This window comes from Entelurus aequoreus, linkage group LG17 (genome assembly GCF_033978785.1).
Source record: "Entelurus aequoreus isolate RoL-2023_Sb linkage group LG17, RoL_Eaeq_v1.1, whole genome shotgun sequence".
Taxonomy (NCBI): Eukaryota; Metazoa; Chordata; class Actinopteri; order Syngnathiformes; family Syngnathidae; genus Entelurus; species Entelurus aequoreus.
Genome location: NC_084747.1, coordinates 8,322,552 through 8,342,914, shown reverse-complemented (window position 1 = coordinate 8,342,914; position 20,363 = coordinate 8,322,552). Strand labels below are relative to the sequence as shown.

The 20,363-nt window shown below is 41.0% G+C and overlaps 1 protein-coding gene across 1 annotated transcript; it reads right to left on the bottom strand.

Moving 5' to 3' along the window:
• Positions 1–6,699: 6,699 nt before the first annotated feature.
• LOC133631866 (zinc finger protein 501-like) lies at positions 6,700–19,363 on the bottom strand. The gene is made up of 2 exons (XM_062024035.1): positions 18,948–19,363; positions 6,700–8,442 (listed from the first exon to the last, which is right to left on the bottom strand). The coding sequence occupies exons 1-2, from the start codon at positions 19,048–19,050 to the stop codon at positions 7,478–7,480; spliced, it is 1,068 nt and encodes a 355-aa protein (XP_061880019.1). The 5' UTR covers positions 19,051–19,363; the 3' UTR covers positions 6,700–7,477.
• Positions 19,364–20,363: the final 1,000 nt, after the last annotated feature.

The window sequence follows — 20,363 nt, the reverse complement described above, 5'->3', positions numbered from 1 at the left end:
GGAAAAGCACTGTACTTTTCAATGAAGATAACTTTAAACTAGTGTTAACTTTAAAGAAATACACTCTATACATTGCTAATGTGGTAAATGACTATTCTAGCTGCAAATGTCTGGTTTTTGGTGCAATATCTACATAGGTGTATAGAGGCCCATTTCCAGCAACTATCACTCCAGTGTTCTAATGGTACAATGTGTTTGCTCATTGGCTCAAAAGGCTAATTGATGGTTAGAAAACCCTTGTGCAATCATGTTCACACATCTGAAAACAGTTTAGCTCGTTACAGAAGCTACAAAACTGACCTTCCTTTGAGCAGATTGAGTTTCTGGAGCATCACATTTGTGGGGTCAATTAAACGCTCAAAATAGCCAGAAAAAGAGAACTTTCCTCTGAAACTCGACAGTTTATTCTTGTTCTTAGAAATGAAGGCTATTCCACAAAATTGTTTGGGTGACCCCAAACTTTTGAACGGTAGTGTATGTCTTGTGTTTATTTACTGTTGTAGTCATTCCCAGCTGAATATCAGGTCCCACCCGCCTCTCACAGCATCTTCCCTATCTGAATCTCTTCCACTCCCCACTAGTCCTTCACTTCCACTTTCCTCATCCACAAATCTTTCATCCTCGCTCAAATTAATGGGGTAATCGTCGCTTTCTCGGTCCGAATCGCAGTCACTTCTGGCCGCCATCACTGTAAACAATAGAGAACTTTCCGGAAATGTTCAACCTGTGACGTCACGCTACTTCCGGTAGGGGCAAGGCTTTTTTTTTGTCATATACCAAAAGTTGCGATCTTTATCGTCGTTTTTCTCTACTAAATCCTTTCAGCAAAAATATGGCAATATCGTGAAATGATCAAGTATGACACATAGAATAGATCTGCTATCCCCGTTTAAATAAAAAAAAATCATTTCAGTAGGCCTTTAACTTCAGTGTTTCCCACACATTCATTTATTTGTGGCAGCCCGGCACGAAAGAATAACGTCCGCCACAAATAGATTTTTCGGCTTTTTTTGTTTTATTTTTTATTTTATTTTTTTGTCGGACCTGACCCCAAGGACTTTCCTTACGATAAGGCCTTACACTATTTTTTTCAGAAGCCCCGAAAAATTAATTGCCCTAACAAAGGGTGCAAAGTCTGCAGGCAGTAGGAAACACATGGTTAAAGGCCTACTGAAATGAATTTTTTTTATTGAAACGGGGATAGCAGATCTATTCTATGTGTCATACTTGATCATTTTGCGATATTGCCATATTTTTGCTGAAAGGATTTAGTATAGAACAACGTCGATAAAGTTTGCAACTTTTGGTCTCTGACAAAAAAAAACCTTGCCCCTACCGGAAGTAGCGTGACGTTGTCAGTTGTTCACTCCCTCATATTTTCCTATTGTTTTCAACGCAGCTAGAGCTATTCGGACCGTGAAAGTGACGATTACCCCATTAATTAGAGCGAGGATGAAAGATTTGTGGACGAGGAACGTTAGAGTGACGGACTAGAATGCAGTGAAATACATATTTTTTTTCGCTCTGACCGTAACTTAGGTACAAGCTGGCTCATTGGATTCCACACTCTCTCCTTTTTCTATTGTGGATCACGGATTTGTATTTTAAACCACCTCGGATACTATATCCTCTTGAAAATGAGAGTCGAGAACGTGAAATGGACATTCACAGTGACTTTTATCTCCACGACAATACATCGACGAAGCTCTTTAGCATCTTTAGCATGACATAACGTGATAGCATCTGTCTCAAATGCAGATAGAAACAAAATAAATAAATCCATGACTGGAAGGATAGACAGAAGATCGACAATACTATTAAACCATGGACATGTAAATACACGGTTAATAGCTCTCAGCCTGGCAAAGCTTAACAATGCTGTTGCTAACGACGCTAAGGCTAACTTAGCAACCGGAGCTCACAGAGCTATGATAAAAACATTAGCGCTCCACCTACGCCAGCCAGCCCTCATCTGCTTTGCTCAGCAACACCCGTGCTCACCTGCGTTCCAGCGATTGACGGCGCGACGAAGGACTTCACCAGATCATCCGTGCGGTGGGTCTGCTAGCATCGGCTAGGCGTCTGCTAGCATCGGCGAGGCGTCTGCTATCCGAGTAAGTGGTCCTTGTGTTGCTACAGCCACCTACAACGTTCTTCTTTGCAGCCTCCATTGTTCATTAAACAAATTGCAAAAGATTCACCAACACAGATGTCCAGAATACTGTGGAATTATGAAATGAAAACAGAGCTTTTTTGTATTGTATTCAATGGAGAAGGCATACCTCTGTTCCCCGGGCTACGTCACGCGCATACGTCATCCTTCGAAGGCTTTTTCAACCGGAAGTGTGGCGGGAAATTTAAAATTGCACTTTATAAGTTAACCCGGCCGTATTGGCATGTGTTGCAATGTTAAGATTTCATCATTGATATATAAACTATCAGACTGCGTGGTCGGTAGTAGTGGCTTTCAGTAGGCCTTTAAGTGTAGGGAGTAAAACTGATGGCAGTCTAAAGTTCAAGATTCTTGGAGCTCTTTGTTCAGTGGATCAGATGTTTGATGAAGCTCTGTGTCTATCTACCAACACTACTGTTTTCTGTTTATTTGTTACTTTTGTAAAATATTGTAGTATAGTTTCAAGTAAAAACTAACAAAAAGAGGCGAGGCAAGCCGAGCCGAGCCAATGCACCTTATCTGGATGACAACGAGTGGTGGCAGCGCTCCTCTTCTGTCCAGAAATACACACCTGAAGCTTCTCTTTTAATACAGACTAACTAACGCGACTTTGTTAGCATGGCGAGTGAAAGAGTCGGAGCAAGAAGATGCGCCAGCAGTGTTGTATAGGTGCTGTATGGGACCGCGTGTGTGTGATGATCGCGGCCGATTAGCGCGTTCAGGTTTTATTAGCTCCAGTGTCTCCCTCTTCTCTGGAGGAGGGTCTGGCGAGCGAGACTAGCTCCAGTGCGACCTGTTCAGCAGCAGGAGGAGGAGGAGGTTGACTGACTGTGGCAGGACACCTCTGCCTCTGTTTCACTTTATGTTGCTGGTAAATAATATGGTTGTAGTTGTAGGCTAAAGTTAAATTATTTAGTATGCACTAATTAAAGGGGCAGAGCTTTAAGAGACATTTTAGCGTTTATATTTTATAAGATATATTTTTTGTAAGAACCACAATTAATAAATATATTTCAGTGAATAACTTATTGTTCAAATCTGTATATAAATATGTACATAAAGTGTTGTAAGTATATTGTAAAATGGATGGATGGATGGACGTTTAAAACAAAACTGTTATTATTAATTAGTAAGTATACATTTTTTGAGCCTTTTTAGAGAAAATCATATCATTGTAGTAAATTATGCAAATTATTCGATGATGTCATGGTGACCACGCCCATAGCCACGCCCCCACAGGTATCTTGGCAGTTTATGGGAAACACTGAACTTCATAGTTTAGTCGCTGTTTCAAGTGGCCGTCTCCACATTGTTTAGTTCAGGGGATAAACGAGGGTTACCGGACACATTATTGTCTCAAACAAATGTTTATTCTCCTCACAATGACAACATTTAACTCACATTTGTGTCAATTTTCGTGAAATTCTGCGTTTACAAGCAAATTATGTTTTAATGGCCAATTCCGAAGATAAGTTAAAGCGAAAATCATGTGGTCTTACCTTTTTTGTTGAGTTCAGTGATTACTGATTAGACATACTAGCACTGTGTCAAATCAAAAGGAGCACATTCTAGTAGACATGGTCTTTTTTTCAATCATACACTCACTCATCCCTTTAACCCTTACAGGCTCAAGAATTTACATGCACGTTCCGCGGGCTGTTCCATCTTTTCTTTTTTTTTACAATAACATGTTTAGGATCATGTCATGTCTTAATTGAAATTGAGATTAAAATGGGATTAATTGTCCAGCCCTAACTCAGCCCTACTAAGAACTAGGACGGGGGTCGGCAACACGCGGCTCTAGAGCCGCATGCGGCTCTTTAGCGCCGCCCTAGTGGCTCTCTGGAGATTTTTCAAAAATGTATGAAGACTGGAAAAAGATGAGGGGAAAAAAATCTATTTTTTTGCTTTAGTATGGTTTCTGTAGAGGACAAACATGACACAAACCTCCCCAATTGTTATAAATCACACTGTTTATATTAAACATGCTTCACTGATTCGAGTATTTGGCGAGCGCCGTTTTGTCCTACTAATTTTGGCGGTCCTTGAACTCACCGTACAGTTTGTTTACATGTATAACTTTCTCCGACTTTCTAGGACGTGTTTTATGCCACTTATTTTTCTGTCTCATTTTGTCCACCAAACTGTTAACGTTGTGCATGAGTGCACAAAGGTGAGTTTTGTTGATGTTATTGACTTGTGTGGAGTGCTAATCAGACATATTTGGTCACTGCATGACTGCAAGCTAATCGATGCTAACATGCTACTTAGGCTAGCGATATGTACATATTGCATCATTATGCCTCATCTGTAGCTATATTTGAGGTCATTTAGTTTCCTTTAAGTCCTCTTAATTAAATGTATATCTCATGACACATGTAATATGGCTTTTAATTTTTTGCGGCTCCAGACAGATTTGTTTTTGTATTTTTGGTCCAAAATGGCTCTTTCAACATTTTGGGTTGCCGACCCCTGAACTAGGAAATACAATTAAAAAATGCTCAAAATCAAATCCTGGCGCAACAACATCATTTTAATCTTTCACTAGCTGCTACAGTGTTTACAAGATGGAGGATGACTTCGAGATAGTGGCTATGTCCACTCTAACATCCATCCAATAACTTGATGGACTCCATCAATAACTTAGCTTAGTAATGCGAGCTAAATATTTGAAATGTGGCGTTTGCCAAACATGGGAAGCGCTTATTTTGCTCTTCCACTTTCTTCATTTGACTTTTGCATTCTTTCATCTCCTCTGATGTGAACTCCACTGCCTTCTTCAAGCTAACAATCATGGCGGCTCTTTCTTTACATTCTTCAACAAAGCCGGCTAATTTCGATTTTAAGGGCTTGAAATAGTTTTCAAATGACAAAACTTCAAGTCACTCACCTTCATTTTTTGTCTTTATCTCCGTTGGTGATTTGCTGGAAGTTGGTGGCGCTGATTCTCTTTCATGTTCTCTTTTAGCGGACGTCGCCATCTTAGCATAGCAGTAGTCGTCCATCTTCTATCACGTCTTCAATCTTCACTTCAGATATCGCTCCAAACTCAATGCACGTTTCGTGGCTTTGGAAAATACCAATTGAGATATTTGTTGCTATATTTGCTGTGAATCATATGACTTTAAGATCGTGAATTCGAAGAATCTCCGAACAACTATAGCATGCGGTCTTCGTCTTTTTGCTTGGCTTCAAGTACATTTGCGCATGCGCTAGAAGCCAGCAACTTCCGTTTCCTACTTCACAGCAGATTTTTTTTTCTTCAAAATAAAGGCAATTTAATCTTGTTTTAAAACAATTGTTAGCAAAAGTATCTAACATTAAATAATGGACAACAACTCTTTGAAAATAAAATATATATATATATATATACAAGCACGTGCACAGACTTTTTCCATGGCTGTTGTTCAAACCAGAAAAAGGGCAAACATTGAAGAAAAAAATCCTACATTTTAAATACTACAAGAAACACAGAAATATTTTTTAACCCACTTAGTTGTTTTAGTTAAAAACCTTTATAAAGTCAAATGATTACTCTGAATAAAGAAGAAAAGCACTAAGAGTGTAGATCTCCACCAGGACCAATCCTATTGTTCACGTGCTACTAAATTGTGTGCCATCTCATGTGTATCATGTGCTGCTATGACAATAAACTTCCATGAATCCTGTAAAACACCAGACAGTTAGTAATATGGTTTCACATAAAAATGTTGGTAAAACTGCTCATTTCTACCCAGCGATAGGTGGCTCTAACTGTAGTGCTAATCACTCACCAGCAGAAAGCCCTCATCGCACTGCTAATCAATAACTACCATCTTAGGCACTTAACATCACTAATCGCCAGTTAACAGCTATCATGCTAAATGTCAACTATCTTAAATGCAAACATGAAAACAAGACACATTAACGTCTTTCCCCATTACAAACATCATAACACAATCCAAACTTATATAAACACATTACTGTCTGAGCATATAAGATATTCAATTGTGTTACATCGCAATTTATTATATTGAAATTAGCCATGTGATTAAGATGGGCACGGTCTGACCAATCACAAGTCAGTAGGAGCTGCTTTGTTCTCGTGTTTGGAGAAAGCGGAAGAGCGATTGTCAGCCTGACATTGATGTGTCTCTGAGAACTGAACACATTTTTATAACTTATAACAAAATGTGTTTATACAGTAACCTGCTCACATGAGTCACATTACAGCAGGGGTGTCAAACTCATTTTAGCTCAGGGGCCGCATGGAGGAAAATCTATTTCCACGTGGGCGGGACGGGTAAAATCATGGCATGATAACTTAAAAACACGACAACTTCAGATTATTTCGTTCATTTTACTTTGGCCAAAAATAGAAAAAGCACATCCTGAAAATGTACATATCACAAATAATCCTCTTGACAAAACACTTCAAGTTAGTTACACATTTAGAGATAAAAAAATGGCGCATTTTCAAAAACACCTAAAAAAACACAATGTACTTAGACTTAATCTCAGTGTTTCTATTAAACTTTAACTCACAACCCATCTAGGATTGAACAAAAAACTAAATAAAGCATGAATAAAAACTATTCTATGTATCAACTACCTCATTTGTCATTTCCACATATTAATCCTGTGCTAACTCAACAAACCATACAAACTGAGGTAGAAACTATTCAAGAGTGTTGAGTTACTTCCTGTCTTCTAGACATAATGTGTATTGATAGAAAAATAAAAGCTGTGCAATGTGTGAACAATTTCAACAAAGCACAAATAAAAAGTTAAAAGACTGACAGTATTGCAGTAAATCACACACTGTTCACTTTCTTTACATTTGCACAGAAGACAATCATTTTCACAGAACTATATCAGTGTGCAGTGTCTCATGCTGCATTTTAATTATGTCAGTTTTGATACATCTCAACTTTGCAGTGAAAAAGGGTGTAGTGCAGGTTTTTGAGCGTGCACAAACTTGACACATGAGGCCCCAGGTCCCTGGACTGAAGAAGGAGTAACCAAGCACTTGAAGCATCATCTATCTTACTGTTCAGGAAGGTTTCAGATACAGAGAAGACATGGGGTCATGAGTGGATAAGATTATGCTCCAAATAATCCAAGTTTGTATGAATACCTCAGATATTTGTGAAAGAAGCAGTGAGGAGGTCCTGGGTAAGGTGGATTAAAGATTAAAGTACCAATGATTGTCACACACACACTAGATGTGGTGAAATTTGTCCTCTGCCTTTGTCCCATCCCCTTGGGGAGCAGTGGGATGTCACCACATATGAGCAACATACCACAAACTAAACAGCTAATTGGTTATTTTCTCTTGTGTGTTCTTGTGTGTTTTACTGCGTCTGCTTTATGTGTGAACCTTTTACAGCACACTGAACAACTAAATGGTTTTTCGCCAGTGTGTGTTCTCATGTGTTCAGTCAAACGGTTCTTAATAGAAAAGCTTTCACCACAAATTGAACAGTTAAATGGTTTTTCACCTGTGTGTGTTCTCATGTGTTTAGTCAATATGCTCTTAGTAGAAAAGCTTTTGCCACAAACTGAACAATTAAATGTTTTTTTACCTGTGTGTGTTCTCATGTGTTGAGTCAAATGGCCACTTTGAGAAAAGCTTGTGTCACAAACTGAACAATTAAATGGTTTTTCACCTGTGTGTGTTCTCAAGTGTTGAGTCAAATGGCAATTTCGATTAAAGCTTTTACCACAAACTGAACATTTAAGTGTTTTTTCTCCTGTGTGTGTTGTCATGTGATTAGTCAAGTGGACATTTTTAGAAAAGCTTTTGCCACAAACTGAACAATTAAATGGTTTTTCACCTGTGTGTGTCTTCATGTGTTGATTTAAGTGGCCCTTTAAAATAAAACTTTCAGCACAAATTGAACAGCTCAAACATGTTTTACCTATTTTCTTTGTAGAGCATTCAGAGTGTTTGTTGTCAGTGTGAGTCCTCATATCACCTTCACAGTCTTTATCTCTGCTCAAAGGTTCTTCAACCTCGTCTTTAGCCTCACGATCTGATAGTGGAGCTAAGAGGTTGTCTACTTGTGGTTTCTCTTCATCATCTTCAGTCTTCACAGAGAGAATACTCAGTGGAAACTTGGTGTAATCAGCTTCCTCTCGTCCTAGAAGACACTCTCCCTCCTGAGTGATGCAGAGTTCCTCCTCTTCCTTTTTAATGCAGGGTGGTTGTGGAGTCTCCTGCTTCAAAGTGGAGCTCCCCCCTAACTGAGGGGAAACTTCTTCTGGATTACCGATCAGCTGCTGGACGTCTGCAAGACACAAACAACAAAAACACACTTTCTTCTATGTACTGTATGTGTGTGTAGTAGGGTTGTACAGTATACTGCTACTAATAAAGTATTGTGGTACTAATCAATTGAAATCGGTATTATAGCACCTTTGAAAAGTACCGGTACCGTTCTTTCACCTGAATGCCGCTGTGTGGCGGTGACTACAGAGCGGAGGCGCATGATGTTGAGTGTGTCAAAACGCACACACAAACTGCATACAAGCAATAACATGGTGGAGAGGAAGAAAGGCAACAAAGGACAATTCTACTGGTTAATAAAGAGGGTGCGTGAAGTGCAATATGGAGGTATTTGGGCTTCTAAACTAACAATAAAGGTGACACTTTCAACAGGGAGCCGCCGCTCTGCAAGGGTTGCTTTACACATTTCCTGTTTGTGGGCTCCCAGACCGTGGTCGAGGAGCGCAGGGGAGACGTTCCCTCCAGGGCCCATGTTGTGTCGGGGGTAACACTGGGTCCATGAAGCTCCGCTCTTTGGTCGGAAGGACGAGGCCGTCGATTAGTTACAACTTGCTCACTAATGCTGCAACAACTAATCGATTAAATTCGATTATAAGAATAGTTGGCGATTAATTTAGTCATGGATTCGTTGGATCTATGCTATGCGCATGCGCTGCTGCTACGTCTCATGAGGTGGCAGTAAGCCAGCCAATGATGTGTCATGTGCAGCTCACGTGACCACGCCGTCTCCTTTAAAGTTGAAGTACCAATGATTGTCACACACACACTAGGTGTGGCAAAATTATTCTCTGCATTTGACCCATCACCCTTGATCACCCCCCTGGGAGGTGAGGGGAGCAGAGAGTTGCAGCGGTGGGCGCGCCCGGGAATCATTTTTGGTGATTTCAACCCCCAATTCCAACCCTTGATGCTGAGTGCCAAGCAGGGAGGTAATGGCTCCCATTTTTATAGTCTTTGTGCCTGGAAACATTTGAAAAACGAGGAAAACTGTACCGATAGTTCAGCGGAGAAACATCTTGAGGTTATTGCTTCAATGTAGAAAAGTGTACGGCCTTAGTCGTCAAAAGTGTGGAAACACTTTACTTTAAAGACTTCAAAGAAGACCGTTTCCTGCAAAATGTGCAGCGTGGACCTCGCCTGGCAAGGAAGTACAACATTGCCACCTGAAGAGGAAACATGTTGGAGCCATGGATGAAGGGAACTCACGCTACGTAACTTTTTAAGTCCATAGTCCGGGTACATTGATCCCTTGTGTCCGTCGTTGTGTGTTTTTAATCTTTTGTTAATGAGGATATTTTTTTGAAGGAAGCGCAGCAGCAACTGTTGTGTATTAACTTTCAGAGTGTTAGGAACTTTTTGGAGAGTGCGACGACTTTTCATTTTCTTTGTTGTTTTGAGTGGCAACAGGCATTCATGAGTTCAGCACGCCAGCTCTTTTTTGTGAGTAAGGTTAACGTTATCCCTTTGTTGCAACACGGGGCTGATAATGTGTCTCCGGCAGATTTGACTCTGTTTTGAGAGAGAAAACGCACGGTTACCAATTACGAAATAAACGTAAAGGACAGAAATATCTCAGGTTGGTTTCATAATGGATCAATGTAGCGGGGCCCAATAAAGCTATATAAATATATTTAGATTTGAGTGACGCTTTAGTACAACTAAACGTTATGAAGGAGCTGGAATATTTCATGCTATTATTCAGAGGCAGCCTAAAATGAATCCTTTATTATTCACAACAGAAACTGTTAGAATAATTGTTTCTAAATGATCACAAAAACTTTGTGTTACATTTGAGGGCCCGGTGAGAAGACAAAAGCTGTTTTTGAAACCTACCGAGAAGAAGGCTCGTAAAACTCCACTGTGTAAGCGGGAAAGCCACATGAAGGGTTTTCTGTTTTCTCTCATGTATGTTAATCAACAGAAAAAGCGGAGAGATGGCAGGATCTGCCCAATTTCCAGACGACCTCTTTTTGAAGTATTTAACGAACTATTTTGGAACTATTTTATGGACCTCTTTTTGATGTATTTTACGATCTATTTTTCAAATATTTTATGGAACTCTTTTTGAACAATTTTATGGACCTCTTTTTGAACTATTTTACGAATCTTTGTCCTTTGGAAACAGCGGTGGCCATGTGGCCGGGGAGGGTCCAAAATAAAAGAAGGAGGCGTGTAATCTTTTGGCGGAGCGTGCTGAGATACTGTACAAGGGTACAGTGTACAAACGACTCTCCTCAATATTGAGTCCAAATTGAATTCTGTCTCTGTTTAATTCTTTGCCTCTTGTCAGTGTTTGAACCTGACAGAAACGTGTACAAAATCTGATTCAGTTCAGATCTGATGAGTTACATTTCTATGTTGTCTATGTTGAAGAGGTTCATGTAGCCTACTGATGTGTATTTATAAATGGTTGATTTATATAGGCTAGTAAGGTAAAGTTTTGTACCCGACATGTTTCGGCTACCTTGCTTCCGCCCTACCTCCGGCGCACACCAGGGGACACCGCCATCCCACCACTTCAGGTGAGATAGAACAATCCACAGAACACGTCACAGAGGACGTCACGCTAACACCACGTGACACCTCTGATGAAGGCTGCAGAAGCAAGGTAGCCGAAACTTGTCATGTACAAAACTTTACCTTACTAGCCTATATAAATCAATCATTTACAAATAAGTTACATTTCTGTGTTATTATTGGTGTATGCCAATGTCCATATATTCAATTTAGCTTTTTTTTTAATGTGGTGACGTATTTGCCTTTTCTGTCAGAAATGATGAATTAAATCAACTAGGTATGTATTAAGTTACATGTAAATGATGCTATGTATGTTCATTATATGGTTTCTCTCATTTCAGAAAGAAACAAGCCAGCGTTAGCGACTTGGTACAAAGGAAGGTGTGCACACCACAGCAAGCGGCTGCATTGACTGATGCTATCCTGAATATGTTGCTAACTGACATGAGGCCACTATCAATGGTGGAGGATGAAGGTTTTAGACAAATGATTCACGTCCTCAACCCTGGTCACACTCTTCCCTCGAGGACCCATGTGACCAGAGTGATGGAGAGGAAGTACCAGCAGACGTTCCAAGCAGTGTAGACTGACATAAAAGCCACCCAGAGCAAAATTGCTCCCACTACTGATGTGTGGACAAGTGTAGCCACCTTGGCAATACATGCCATTACATTGGAGAGCAATGGAACATGAAGTCAATCTGCCTTACCACCATGCCACTAGAGGAAAGACATTCAGCATCCACCATTGCAGAATGGTTAGAAAAGGTAGTAGCCAGCTTTGAAATTTCCCACAAGCAAAATGGTTGCTATTGTGCATGACAATGGTGCACTCTATAAAAATAAACATTTTTGTAACATTTGCCTTGTTTTATTCGGCAAGTTGAAAGAACATGGTGCCAGTAAAATACTGGAAAGGATAGAAATGTAGTTTGTCCGTTTTATCCGATTATTAATCGATTAATCGAATTAATAATCGACACAATCGACTATCAAATGAGTTGTTAGTTGCAGCCCTATTGGTCACTTTATTTATTATTTCCACAGGGCGCAACCAGACATCCACCATGCTATTAACACTCCTGCACATGCTACCACTACCTCTCCTTACTCGCCCACTCACTTACTCACGTCACTCACCCCACATACTGCCAATCTTAAAGGCCTACTGAAAGCCACTACTACCGACCACGCAGTCTGATAGTTTATATATCAATGATGAAATCTTAACATTGCAACACATGCCAATACGGCCGGGTTAACTTATAAAGTGACATTTTAAAATTCCCGGGAAATATCCGGCTGAAACATCGCGGTATGACGACGTATGCGCGTGACGAAGTCCGAGTAACGGAAGTTATGGTACCCCGTAGAATCCTATACAAAAAGCTCTGTTTTCATTTCATAATTCCACAGTATTCTGGACATCTTTTGCAATTTTTTTAATGAACAATGAAGGCTGCAAAGAAGACAGTTGTAGGTGGGATCAGTGTATTAGCAGCGGACTACAGCAACACAACCAGGAGGACTTTGTTGGAGCGCTAGCCGCGCTAGCCGCCGACCTCACCTTGACTTCCTACGTCTCCGGGCCGCCAAACGCATCGGGTGAAGTCCTTCGTCCTTCTGCCGATCGCTGGAACACAGGTGAGCATGGGTGTTGATGAGCAAATGAGGGCTGGCTGGCGTAGGTGGAGAGCTAATGTTTTTAGCATAGCTCTGTGCAGTCCGGTTGCTAAGTTAGCTTCAATGGCGTCGTTAGCACAGCATTGTTAACCTTCGCCAGCCTGGAAAGCATTAACCGTGTATTTACATGTCCACGGTTTAATAGTATTGTTGATTTTCTATCTATACTTCCAGTCAGGGGTTTATTTCTTTTGCTTCTATATGCAGTTAAAGCAAGATGCTATCACGTTAGCTCGTAGCTAAAGCATTTCGCCGATGTATTGTCGTGGAGATAAAAGGCACTGAATGTCCATTTCGCGTTCTCGACTCTCATTTTCAAGAGGATATAGTATCCGAGGTGGTTTAAAATACAAATCTGTGATCTACAATAGAAAAAGGAGAGTGTGGAATCCAATGAGCCAGCTTGTACCTAAGTTACGGTCAGAGCGAAAAAAGACACGTCCTGCACTGCACGCTAGTCCTTCACTTTCACGTTCCTCATCTACGAATCTTTCATCCTCGCTCAAATTAATGGGGTAATCATCACTTTCTCGGTCCGAATCTCTCTCGCTCCATTGTAAACAACGGGGAATTGTGAGGAATACTAGCTCCTGTGACGTCACGCTACTTCTGGTACAGGCAAGGCTTTTTTTTATCAGCGAGCAAAAGTTGCGAACTTTATCGCCGATTTTCTCTACTAAATCCTTTCAGCAAAAATATGGCAATATCGCGAAATGATCAAGTATGACACATAGAATGGATCTGCTATTCCCGTTTAAATTTTAAAAAATCATTTCAGTAGGCCTTTAAAGGCCTACTGAAATGATTTTTTTTATTCAAATAAGGATAGCAGATCCATTCTATGTGTCATACTTGATCATTTCGCGATATTGCCATATTTTTGCTGAAAGGATTTAGTAGAGAACAACGACAATAAAGTTTGCAACTTTTGGTCTCTGATAAAAAAAAGCCTTGCCTGTACCAGAAGTAGCGTGACGTCACCGGAGGAAGGGCTGCTCACATTTTCCTATTGTTTTCAATGCAGCGAGAGAGATTTGGACCGAGAAAGCGACGATTACCCCATTAATTTGAGCGAGGATGAAAGATTCGTGGATAAGGAACATGAAAGTGAAGGACTAGCGTGCAGTGCAGGACGTGTCTTTTTTCGCTCTGACCGTAACTTAGGTACAAGCTGGCTCATTGGATTCCACACACTCTCCTTTTTCTATTGTGGATCACGGATTTGTATTTTAAACCACCTCGGATACTATATCCTCTTGAAAATGAGAGTCGAGAACGCAAAATGGACATTCACAGTGACTTTTATCTCCACGACAATATATCGACGAAGCTCTTTAGCTACGGAGCTAACGTGATAGCATCGGGCTCAAATGCAGATAGAAACAAAAGAAATAAGCCCCTGACTGGAAGGATAGACAGAAAATCAACAATACTATTAAACCATGTATTTTAAAACACCTCGGATACTATATCCTCTTGAAAATGAGAGTCGAGCACGCGAAATGGACACTTAAAGTGACTTTTATCTCCACAACAATACATCTGTGACACACTTAGCTACTGAGCTAACGTGCTAGCATCGTTCTCAAATGAAGATAGAAACAAAATAAATAAACCCCTGACTGGAAGGATAGACAGACGAGCAAAAATACTATTAAACCATGTACATGTAACTACACGGTTAATGCTTTACAGCTTGGCGAAGCTTAGCAATGCTGTTGCTAACGACGCCATTGAAGCTAACTTAGCTACGGAACATCGACAGAGCTTTGCTAAAAACATTAGCTCTGCACCTACGCCAGCTCTCATCTGCTCATCACGACCCGTGCTCACCTGCGTTCCAGGGATCGACGGTACGACGAAGGACTTCACCCGATCACCGATGCGGTTGGCGGCCCGGAGACGGAGGAAGTCAAGGTGAGGTCGGCGGCTAGCGCGTCTGCTATCCATCTCAAAGTCCTCCTGGTTGTGTTGCTGTAGTCCGCCGCTAATACACCGATCCCACCTACAACTTTCTTCTTTGCAGTCTTCATTGTTCATTAAACAAATTGCAAAAGATTCACCAACACAGATGTCCAGAATACTGTGGAATTTTGCGATGAAAACAGAGCTTTTTGTATTGGATTCAATTCAATTCAATTCAATACTTCCGCTTCAACCGTTGACGTCACGCGCAAACGTCATCATATCAAAACGTTTTCAGCCGGAAGTTTGCCGGGAAATTTAAAATGTCACTTTATAAGTTAACCCGGCCGTATTGGCATGTGTTGCAATGTTAAGATTTCATCATTGATGTATAAACTATCAGACTGCGTGGTCGGTAGTAGTGGCTTTCAGTAGGCCTTTAAAGGAGCACACACACATACGCTACTCTCCCAACAGCTGCTTTAAAACACGCCTTGCCAAATGTGGTGATTAGTATTACCACCTTTGCTTCAGACTTAGGTCAACATTTGAATAATAAGCATTCAGATCTGCACAAGGAGTTTAAATAGTGACAGGTATAATGTAGTTGTTACACCTGTCCTGCTGCTCTCTCTTTACTCGCCCGCTCACTCACTGACGTCACTCAGACAACACGTTGACATTCTCACAAACACACATACTACTCTCATAAGTTAACCAGCTCCCCTGCTGTGCACATGTAGATACGTAGAACTTGATGCCAAATATTAGCGCAGTTAAAACTAATGCAAGTGAAATGACTACATTTTGTAACAAATTCCTACCATTTGTGTTTTGTCTTTAATAAATGTGTTTTACCTGCTACATGGCTTATCTGTGTACATGTATTCATAGTTTTGTTTTTAGTACTTCATTAATAATTGTATCTTTCTTAAAGCACAGACCAGGAGTGGCAACCATAAATTAAGAATAACTTTATATAATGTCAGTAAAACTTTCTGTTCTATTCTAATCTAATCCTTGATTATAGCAGACTATATGTAATATGGAACATTGTAAATTGTTCTTTGAGTGCAACAAGAAAAGCGGGGACAGCAGCTCCAGCAGAGACCCCCCAGACTTCCCTCTCCAGAGCAACATTAGTGACTTCCTCCTGGGGAATCCCGAAGCATTCCCAGGCCAGAGAGGAGATGTAAAACCCCATCTGGTCCTTGGCCTGCCGCGGGGCCTCCTCCCAGTGGGACGTGCGAGGAGGCCCCGCGGCAGGCCAAGGACCAGATGGGGGGATTACATCTCCTCTCTGGCCTGGGAACGCTTCGGGATTCCTCAGGAGGAAGTCGCTGGAAAAGTATCTATACAGTTAAAGTACCACCGGTACCGGTACTAAATTATTAGTATGGGGACAACCCTAGTGTGTAGTGTTTCATGGCCATTCATTTAGTGCCTTGCCAGAATGATGGATCAATGTTTACATGACTTGTCATAGACTCAGAAAAGCTAAGCTACAATCACAGAATGTAGAAAACATTTGTTTCAACAATATTGAAATACACTCTATTGTAAAAAAGTATTTGGCCACCTGCCTTTACTCACATATGAACTTGAAGTGTCATCCCATGGAAATGTCCAAAATGTTTTGGTATCATGGAGCATTCAAAGTTCCTTTTACCGGAAGTAAAAGCCTACTGAAAGCCACTACTACCGACAACGCAGGCTGATAGTTTATATATCAATGATGAAATCTTAACATTGCAACACATGCCAATACGGCCGGGTTAACTTATAAAGTGACATTTTAAATTTCCCGCTAAACTTCCGGTTGAAAACGTCTATGTATGATGGCGTATGCGCGTGACGTCAATGGTTGAAACGGGAAGTATGCGTACACATTGAATCATATACAAAAAACTCTGTTTTCATCTCAAAATTCCACAGTATTCTGGACATCTGTGTTGGTGATTCTTTTGCAATTTGTTTAATGAACAATGAAGACTGCAAAGAAGAAAGCTGTAGGTGGGATCGGTGTATTAGCGGAGGACTACAGCAACACAACCAGGAGGACTGAGAGGTGGATAGCAGACGTGCTAGCCGCCGAACTCACCTTAACTTCCTCCGTCTCCGGGCCGCCGAACACATCTGTGATCGGGTGAAGTCCTTCGTCGCACCGTCAATCGCTGGAACGCAGGTGAGCACGGGTGTTGATGAGCAGATGAGGGCTGGCTGGCGTAGGTGGATAGCTAATGTTTTTAGCATAGCTCTGTGAGGTCCGGTTGCTGAGTTAGCTTCAATGGCGTCGTTAGCAACAGCATTGTTAACCTTCGCCAGGCTGGAAAGCATTAACCGTGTATTTACATGTCCATGGTTTAATAGTATTGTTGATCTTCTGTCTATCCTTCCAGTCAAGGGTTTATTTATTTTGTTTCTATCTGCAGTTAAGCACGATGCTATCACGTTAGCTCCGTAGCTAAAGAGCTTCGCCGATGTATTGTCGTGGAGATTCATAATAACATGTAATATTTACGTATTTTCATCATTTGTTATCATTTTAAGCAAATGGCAGCGTTCGCTATTTACTTCAACACCACCACCAACTATTACTAATAAAGGCAGACTTCATGAGTGCCATCAAAGAAGACTTTGGGACAAATTGTGATCCAGAACCTTATATTTTTGAGCCTGAATATAAGGAGGATGAGCTACAAGTTTTAGAAGCTGAGTGATAAGCAGATCAAGCAATTAGCACTATTGCTAAGTGCTAAACAAAAAAATACAAAGTATGAACATAACTAATTTCTGTAGAAACTGCCCAAATGCTGAAACTGAACTGAAATGCTGATGGAATAGGGCTGGGCAATATGGCAAAAAAATGATAACGATTATTTTGTGCATACCATCCGATCTCGATTAATATCACTTTAAAAAAAAAATTAAAGGCAGATTGTCCCGTGCAGGATAATAGCGAGTACAGTTGCATCCCTACTATTTACTACCACAGTATCTTGTAACAGACATTTCCGCCATGTTTGATGGAGGTAATATATGCTCACAGCTGACAACTGTCATTTTGTTCATGTCTATAATTGTGTTTACTAGAGGTGTAACGGTACAGGTAACCCACGCTTCGGTCCGTACCTGGTTTTAGGACCACAGTTTTGCTTCTTTTCTGTACATTCTGTGGGGGTAAAGAGAACAACCTTTTTTCCTTTTTTTTTCTTGTCATCACAAACATTCTGCAGGAAACAAAGTATCAGTGGTGTACTGAATACTGTAGGACTTTTATTTCAAGTTAACATTTACTAAACAATATTTATAAAGTTTAATGACTATTTCAGGGACAAAATGTTTTTATCCACAAACTCAAAAATTATTTAAAAAAATAAATAAAAAGTGTCTGCAGAGTTTTTTAGTACATGTTGTATCAGAGGATGAGAAACTTTGCAGACACAAACAAAAAGTCTGATTGAAAAATATTAAAACACAAAATCACGGTCAATAAAGGCGGATTCACGCAGGATTATACCAAGTATCGTTGCTTGCCTACTGTTTACTACTGCGGTAACTTCTAACAGACATTTCCGCCATTTTGGATCGAGGTTCTTTGTTTACATTGTTCACTGTACGCTGGCATTGATCAGGCATCACTCCGCCGTTTGCAGCTTGTGCAAAACGCGGCTGCCCGTCTCCTCACCAGTACCAAAAAACGCGAGCACATCACCCCAGTCCTGGCCTCACTCCACTGGCTCCCTGTCCGTCACCGCATTGATTTTAAATGACTTTTAATTGTTTTTAAATCCCTAAATGGTCTGGCCCCACAATACCTGACCGAGCTGCTGCATCACCATACTCCGTCTAGAGCCTTAAGGTCAGCTGACCAAATGCTTTTGGCGGCCCCCAGATCCAGGCTAAAGACCAGAGGGGACAGAGCCTTTTCCGTTGCCGCCCCTAAGCTCTGGAACAGCCTTCCCCTCCACATTAGGTCAGCCCAGAGCCTGGGGGTCTTCAAAACCCTCCTTAAGACCTACCTCTTCACGCTGGCCTTTGACCCGAGCTGAGTCCGCCCACTAGGCCACCATTTCTAGTCCCCCCCCCCCCCCCCCTCCCACCCCTTCGCTTTAGTTGTATTTTTCAATTTGTCGCACTTTTATTATTATTGTTATTCTGCAAATGTTTTACTTTTTATCCGACCCCTTTTACCGTATTGCATTTGCACTATCTTGTTCAGCATATTCATTGTTTATGTTCTTTGTTTGTTGTTTTTTTTTAAAGCACTTTGGTTCAATTTAAAAGTTGTTGAAAACGTGCTATATAAATAAAGTTGACTTGACTAACAAAGTCGGCTAATTTCTATTTTTAGGGCTTGGAATTCAAATAGCTTTCAAATGAGGGAACGCAACTCACTCACCTTCGTCTTCGCTTTTCATCTTTATCTCCGTTGGTGGCGCTGATTCTCTCTCATGTTCTCTTTTAGCGGACGTCGCCATCTTAGCATAGCAGTAGTCGTCCATCTTCTATCACGTCTTCAATCTTCACTTCAGATAACACGCCATCGCTCCACACTCAAAGTGCGTTTGGTGGCGAATAGTTGAGGTATTTGATGCTATTTTTGAATCTATAAGATCGTAAATGTGAAACTTCTCCGGCAAGCCACGCCGCTTAGTCCGCCATCTTGGACTTTCCGCTTTGCCACTAGTGTTGTGTCGTTCGCGAACGATTCGTTCGAAAGAACGAATCTTTTGAGTGAACGTACTGAACCGAATCACTTCATGAACTGATTCGTTCCTTTCTCAGTTCAGTTGAGCTCCGCCGCGACCATGCCGGTATGAGTGGAACTGGCGCATTCTGTGACTCACTGAACCCTCGACGTCGGCGAACGACGCAGCCAATGAGAGGGCGGGGGGGGGGGGGGGGGGGGGGGGAGGACTGAGCGAACGATTCGTTCACCGCGGATTAACGACATGAATCACTCAGTGAACGACAACGCTCTCGCTCTCTGCTCTGCTTGCCCCAATGCCGCGAGGGATTCTCCCCCCGTCAATGACGTCATAACATCTACGGCTTTTAGAGAGTAGAGTGCACAACAAGCAGAGAGAGTTCTTGGTTTCTTATGTGGGTTTATTGTTAGGCAGTCTCATTAACATCCTCCCAGCGCGGTAACAACACACAACAACAGCAGTCACGTTTAGTCTACTGTAAAGCAGTTCGTCTGCCGTAAACAGCAATGTTGTGACACTCTTAAACAGGACAATACTGCCACCTACCGGATAGCCGGCAGAACACTGAAATTCAAGTATGTCTTTTATTTATATGTATAATAAAATTAAAATAAAATATATATATAGCTAGAATTCACTGAAAGTCAAGTATTTCATACATATATATATATATATATATATATATATATATATATATATATATATATATATATATATATATATATATATATATATATATATATATATATATATATATATTATATATATGTGTGAAATACTTGATTTGGTGAATTCTAGCTGTAAACATGCTCTCCTCTTAACCACGCCCCAACCACGCCCCCCCACCTCCCGATATTGGAGGTCTCAAGGTTGGCAAGTATGTTCATGCCATTGGCATCCGTTCTCCATTCATTCTCCAAGCTAACGGCTAATGTTGACTCAAGCCACATGAAAACAAACACACGTCCCCGTTATCTCAACACATAAAGTTAAAGAAAATCCGTGCAGGCTGAGCAGCAGCGACGCGAGGGGGAGGGGCGGAGGGTAACGTGTAGGGCAGGCTGTTTTGAGAAGATTTAAAATAAAAAATAATAACTAATGTATGT

Bases quoted from the DNA above. Each gene is read 5' to 3' on its own strand.
- LOC133631866 (XM_062024035.1), bottom strand. From the start codon at position 19,050: ATGGACGACTACTGCTATGCTAAGATGGCGACGTCCGCTAAAAGAGAA. The intron at 8,443-18,947 runs GTGAGTGAGTTG...TGTGTCTTGCAG, and splicing joins GATGAAAAGCGAAGACGAAG to ACGTCCAGCAGCTGATCGGT.